Raw genomic sequence first — 7,500 nt, forward strand, 5'->3', positions numbered from 1 at the left:
ATGAAGAGGCGTGGCACGGCGTGATGAGAAGATGAAGAGGCGTGGCACGGCGTGTTGAGAGGATGAGCGGGCCGGTCGTGTTGCGTTGCTTCGGCGGAGCATTAGATTTAGCTGATGAAAAAGAAAAAAACAGCTCATCAAAGGTCATGGGGGGGCGGAGCCTAGCCGATAGGGCGAGACGGCGATGATAATGGCGAAGAATGATAATGAAGAATGATAATGATGTTCAATCAATGAGCTGAGTGATTCTGTCTGCCGGCGGTTTAGTTTATCTCTCAAGGTGACTTGATGGAGGGGGGAGGGAGGGGAGGGGAGGGGCCTTCAGGGGGCATGCTTGACGTGGCCCCCAGACGGGTGTGGTCGGGCCCCCAGACAGCAGGTTTAAAAGGTCTTCAGTGATGAGCGTATGTTAGTGTCTGCATGGCGCCGTGGGCCCCGTTTGAGATGCTTATGATGAGACACGGAATATTAACCTATTCTCTTTTGATCCACACGGTATGTAAATTGATCTGAACGTTATGTAAATTGATCTGAACGTTATGTAAATTGATCTGAACGTTATGTAAATTGATCTGAACGTTACGTAAATTGATCTGAACGTTACGTAAATTGATCTGAACGTTACGTAAATTGATCTGAACGTTATGTAAATTGATCTGAACGTTATGTAAATTGATCTGAACGTTATGTAAATTGATCTGAACGTTCTATCTATCTATCTATCTATCTAACTATCACAGGTTTATGTACATGATGCTTATTTATTTCATTACAACACATGCACACAGATTCTTGTCCCTGGCTCTCTCATAAACACACACTTACACTCGCACGCACGCACGCACGCACGCACGCACGCACGCACGCACGCACGCACGCACGCACGCACGCACGCACGCACGCACGCACGCACGCACGCACGCACGCACGCGCGCACACACACACACACACACACACACACACACACACACACACACACACACACACACACAGAGAGCAGTGTGTGTAGCTAATGAATCAGATAAATAAGCTGAGATAAGATAACATGTTATTAGTGTGAAATGGATCATATCATCATGATGAGCTGTGAGCTCACATGATGAGCTGTGAGATCACATGATGAGCTGTGAGCTCACATGATGAGCTGTGAGCTCACATGATGAGCTGTGAGATCACATGATGAGCTGTGAGCTCACATGATGAGCTGTGAGCTCACATGATGAGCTGTGAGATCACATGATGAGCTGTGAGCTCACATGATGAGCTGTGAGATCACATGATGAGCTGTGAGATCACATGATGAGCTGTGAGCTCACATGATGAGCTGTGAGATCACATGATGAGCTGTGAGATCACATGATGAGCTGTGAGCTCACATGATGAGCTGTGAGATCACATGATGAGCTGTGAGATCACATGATGAGCTGTGAACTCACATGATGAGCTGTGAGCTCACATGATGAGCTGTGAGCTCACATGATGAGCTGTGAGCTCACATGATGAGCTGTGAGATCACATGATGAGCTGTGAGATCACATGTGAAGGACAGTCAGTGGTGGATAGTAACTAATTACATGTACTTAAGTACTTATACACTTATACACTACAGCTGAACGGACAGAGTCAGCTGTTTTTATACACGTGACGTTATATTCATTTATTCATGTCTGACACACACACACATACACACACACACACACACACACACACACTGTGTCTGTCATGGATTAGCTGTAAGAGAGGCTCTTGGGGCCACAGAAGTATTTATGATCTGTCAGAGTGGAGGGGCCCCTAGGGGCCCCGTGGAGCTGGGGGAAGAGATGGTGGCCCTGTGGGGGGGGGGGGGTATAAAACAAGAGCCAAAGAGAGAGAGACAGAGAGGAATACATTTACAAACAAAAGTACTACACTTGAATACAATTGTAATGACCTTTTTACTTATTACTTATTTGACAGCTTTAGTTGTAGTTAAGACTTACTTTGCAGGTTTAGATCTTTAATAACATTCATTGAATTTAGAGCTATTCAAAAACAGCACGTTGAGCTTGTAGATCTGCTCTGTTTGAAACCTTTCGACATTGCTTTTATTTTCAATGTGTGTGTGTGTGTGTGTGTGTGTGTGTGTGTGTGTGTGTGTGTGTGTGTGTGTGTGTGTGTGTGTGTGCGTGTGCGAGCATGTGGGTGGGTTGGGGGTGGGTTTACTCTGCCTTGAGTATTAGTGGAAAAAGGAGAAAAAAAAAACTTCAATTTTCCAGTCCAGCAGATTTCAATTTGTACAACACACACACACACACACACACACACACACACACACACACACACACACACACACACACACACACACACACACCCTCCCACCCCACCCTCCGGACGACAATCCGTGTCCTCTCCGTTGTGTTATCGATGTTTAGACGCCGTGGTGGCAAACGATTTGTTGGATTGGAGTTTATTCATTTGTATTATTAATACAAAATATTAATATAAATATTAAGGACAGTGATCGCTCATTGGTTTGCGGTGGAAATGAGCAGAAGTGGGCGTGGCCATACTTCCTACATTTATTCATTCTTGAAATTAAACTGAGTAACTAATTAAGCTCATTAGCAGGGTCGTCCAGTAATACGCATGCATTCAACTACATCAGTGTTGAATTGGGAAGAGATAAAAGGCATAGACGTGTATAAATATAAAAGTTACAGATAACAAACCAAGTCAAGTGGCGCAGTCGGTAGCGCTGTCTCCTCACAGCTAGAATGTCCTGGGTCCGCCGGGGACGCTGTGGGCGCTGGGGGCGTGTTCTCTCCTCCGCGTCATCAGTGCCCATACCCTAGGTGGGGTTGGCGAAAGGGCCTTTCTGTGTGGAGTTTGCATGTTCTCCCTGTGTCTCCTAGGGTAGTTAATACCCTCACAAAAAACATGCAGTAATCCTGGTCTCTATACCGCCTCCCCCCTGATGGAGGGGAAGGGAACTGGTTGGAATAACGTGTTCCTTTCACGCGCTACGTCCTACCGGGGAAACTCCCCCCTGTCGGGTGACAAGAAGGTCAGTTGGCTCTCATGCATTGAAAGAGGCATGAGCTCGGCCCTGGCCTCCCTAGGCTGGTGGGGGGAGTGTAGCGCCCAGGATCACTTAGATAATTGGCACCGGGTGAAAAACGGTTACAAAATCGTGGGATAGAAAAAGAAAAAGAAAAAAAAGAAACCAAGACAAAATAAATGATGTAAATCCAAAAACAATGACATTGTGGTGACCTGTTCAGGGTTCAAAAGTACTAGAGTGATTCATCTCAATGTAGCCTCGATCTCCAGGCTTTTATTGTTTAGTTTTGCTAAAAAATAAAAGCCTGGACCAGCGCGTCGGTGTACCCGGTATGAGGAAGTGTTCATTTCCCCAACCAACCAGAGTGCAGTAATGTTGTGTTGACGAGGCGGGGGCTGACGGACAGATCGGTGAACCAATGAGATCAGGCGCATTCTCTCTGCGCTGATTTTAAACCCGCCCCTCTATACACGAAATCAGGAAGGCTAGTGCAGCCTAATCTCATAGCTCTTCTAAATCTAGTCAACAAGGCCTGCAGTAGGCTATGCACTGGACAAATATGCATGACATTATTTCAATAAACTAAAAACATGGGAAATGTTAGAGGGAGTAATAGCCATGGATACACGACGGTCGACTGTCACGACCGTCATGGATGAACTTCAACCTGGTGTTTGCACTTTCTCCATTTATGGCCCGTACATCTACATAAACGTTCATATTTCAAATATAAAGTGCTTATCCCATGGCCACGGATGTTACATGTGTATACGGGCTCTCAGAAGTACCTGTATCATCCGTATTGTTCAATAAAAAGCATTTTAATCTGATCGGTGGCCATTCTCTCCATATGCTTTCAACTATGTGACCCTATCGGTTGGTAGGTGTATTGTACTCCAATACATTATGAGAAAATGGCCACTAATCGGATTAAAATGCTTTTCCTTGAACAATACAGAATATACGGGTGCATAATTGTAACATCCGTGGCCATGGGGCACTTTATATTTTAAATCTGAACTTTTATATAGATGTACGGACCATAAATGGAGAAAGTGCAAACACCAGGTTGAAGTTGATCCTTGACTGTAACAGGAGTTTTCATGTACCGCAGGGACTGCAGTAGCAGTTAATAAATAGACGAACAAATGAATTAATATACTTTAACGTTCGGAATCCGAAACAGGCAGCGCTGTGATTCTGAATTTTGTTACGATTACGGTGATTAGTAGCCTATTATTGACACCACCTGGGCGAGTGAGTCGTGTAACTTTCCCGACGTTAAGCTGTGTGTGTTCAACAACACAACCATGCAGCCTTGCAGTTTAATTGCAGATCTCAGCTTGGGAAAAGCAGCCTCCAACGGGTTTGGGTACGTGGTTCATAGTCACCATTGCGTTATCGTGGTATTCCTAAACACCCAAACACACACATGCTGTTAAGAGAGAGAGAAAGAAAGAGCGAGCGAGAGAGAGAGAGAGAGAGCTTGCAAAGCCGCTCACAGACACAGCGCGTCTCCGCATGTGGCACAGACTGGTGTAAAGTAAATAAGTACATTTACTCAAGTACTGTACTTAAGTACAATTCTCAGTCACTGTTCGCCTCGCTGTATATATAAATACTATATAAAAAATAACGGAGTAACGCACCATGTAGTAACGGTAACTGAGTTACTGAATTAAAAAAAGAATGCGTTAGAGTACTGAAAAAAATAACGGCGTTACAGTAACGCGGTACTTGTTACTTGTAACGCGTTAGTCCCAACACTGACTGTGCAGCAGGATGTGGGGATAATAGAGCTGTTCAAATCTCTTCATTCCACTCCACACATATCGCTAAATATCAATCTATAGCATTAGATTATAAAATAATGCATGCCCAATTGTCCTGTACAGTTTATCAGTATGAACTATAAGATACTGTATGCTCCTGCAGCCGTAATTATCTCCTCACTCACTCCAAACGTATCTTAAATAGCAACTCAACACTCTTGTTACTTTTTTTAAATGGTGGTGCGCTCTCTCTCTCAATGTTAAAGCAGGCTCGCTTTACCCAACAGAGAGCTGGGCGTGGTTTGCTCCGGTTGGTTCCCAAATCACGCGTGACAGGCAGCTCGCTGTTGCCAGATTTAGGTGGTTTTACGCTACATATTAAGGCCTGTTTACGGTGTGTTTTAGCTGGTTTTTGCCTGGAAGGCTCTTGAAAATCTGGCACACTCTTGAATGAAGTCATACTGTGAGAGAGTGCCGTTCACAAACGCCAGAATGAACACGTTCACAATAACGTTCATCTCGCGGAAATACATTATGTTCAGTTCACGTTCATAAACGATCGTTCATTAAACGTGTTCAGGCACAACACTGTTTATAATCAGTATAGGTTGGAAGACACTGATGCGATATATAAACATAAACAATGATGATGCGATATATAAACATAAACAATGATGATGTGATATATAAACATAAACAATGATGATGTGATATATAAACATAAACAATGCCAACAGCATCAATGCTCGCAGGTAATCTAAACGATCCGCCATCTTAATGAAACCCAAATAGCTTTATGAGCATTATAGAAAAAACATTAAACCATCCAACCAAAACCAAGACTTGAATGTACGTAAAAAGGGGAATCACTGTGTGTGTGTGTGTGTGTGTGTGTGTGTGTGTGTGTGTGTGTGTGTGTGTGTGTGTGTGTGTGTGTGTGTGTGTGTGTGTGTGTGTGTGTGTGTGTGTGTGTGTGTGTGTGTGTGTGTGTGCACGCTCACTACTGCAGACAGATGCACTGCCAAGACCTTACATCAGCCTCCCAAATTAGCTAAAGGTAGCCACCCATAGAGGTGTGTGTGTAAATAGATGGCTGTTCACTCCAGTCATACCGTGTGTGTGTGTGTGTGTGCGTGTGTGTATGTGTATCCCTGTTTGTGGATAGAAATAATTCTATCGCACACGTATATTTGCGTGTGTCTGTGCCAAACCATCTATTGTGTGTGTGTGTGTGTGTGTGTGTGTGTGTGTGTGTGTGTGTGTGTGTGTGTGTGTGTGTGTGTGTGTGTGTGTGTGTGTGTGTGTGTGTGTGTGTGTGTGTGTGTGTGTGTGTGTTGTGGCTCCATTAGCATGGCTATCAGGCAGACCAGAGCACCATGCATATGTCATCTGGCTGAGAGTCAATTACCTTCAGCCCCACCGCGCTATTGTGTCCCTTCTGCCTGGTGTGTGTGTGTGTGTGTGTGTGTTGTCACCGTGCTATTGTGTGTCCTGGCAACCTGTTCAATAGCATGGTATTAATGCAGTGTATGATTCAGTAGCAGAACATTCATACAGCTTACACACACATATACAACATGAAGTGAAATACTAAATATAGTCCTGACACTGAACATGAAGTGTGTTACATTACTGACACTAAACATGAAGTGTGTTACATTACTGACACTAAACATGAAGTGTGTTACGTTACTGACACTAAACATGAAGTGTGTTACGTTACTGACACTAAACATGAAGTGTGTTACATTACTGACACTAAACATGAAGTGTGTTACATTACTGACACTAAACATGAAGTGTGTTACGTTACTGACACTAAACATGAAGTGTGTTACATTACTGACACTAAACATGAAGTGTGTTACGTTACTGACACTAAACATGAAGTGTGTTACGTTACTGACACTAAACATGAAGTGTGTTACATTACTGACACTAAACATGAAGTGTGTTACATTACAGACACTAAACATGAAGCGTGTTACATTACTGACACTAAACATGAAGTGTGTTACATTACAGGTGGTCTATGTGTTGTGAAGGTGGTCTGTACAGAGGACAGGTGGTCTATGTGTTGTGAAGGTGGTCTGTACAGAGGACAGGTGGTCTATGTGTTGTAAAGGTGGTCTGTACAGAGGACAGGTGGTTTATGTGTTGTGAAGGTGGTCTGTACAGAGGACAGGTGGTCTATGTGTTGTGAAGGTGGTCTGTACAGAGGACAGGTGGTCTATGTGTTGTAAAGGTGGTCTGTACAGAGGACAGGTGGTTTATGTGTTGTGAAGGTGGTCTGTACAGAGGACAGGTGGTCTATGTGTTGTGAAGGTGGTCTGTACAGAGGACAGGTGGTTTGTGTTCTGAAGGTGGTCTGTACCAGAGGACAGGTGGTCTATGTGTTGTGAAGGTGGTCTGTACAGAGGACAGGTGGTCTATGTGTTGTGAAGGTGGTCTGTACAGAGGACAGGTGGTCTATGTGTTGTGAAGGTGGTCTGTACAGAGGACTGGTGGTGATTATGGGGTTTGAACACTTTACAGATCAGTAGGTTCACACAAAGTTTGTCAAAGTTTTATCATTAAACATTTCCAATGTTCCACTGTCACTCATGTACTTGCTGCAGTACCTTTGTGTACCCCTAGGGGTACATGAACCCCATTAGAGAAACACTGCAACAGCCCATGATAACAGCA

The 7,500-nt window shown here is 44.1% G+C and overlaps 1 protein-coding gene across 1 annotated transcript in view; it reads left to right on the forward strand.

The window, feature by feature from the left end:
* Positions 1 to 288: 288 nt before the first annotated feature.
* LOC308074138 (neurexin-3a-like) overlaps positions 289 to 7,500 on the forward strand; it is a gene marked incomplete at both ends in the record, with an annotated part of 212,376 nt that continues 205,164 nt past the window's right edge. The window contains one exon of the mRNA XM_080413470.1: positions 289 to 354. Coding sequence (XP_080269596.1) covers positions 289 to 354 — 66 coding nt within the window. The remainder of the gene's footprint in view (positions 355 to 7,500) is intronic.

Source organism: Gymnoscopelus braueri (assembly GCF_963280865.1).
Source record: "Gymnoscopelus braueri genome assembly, chromosome: 19".
NCBI lineage: Eukaryota > Metazoa > Chordata > Actinopteri > Myctophiformes > Myctophidae > Gymnoscopelus > Gymnoscopelus braueri.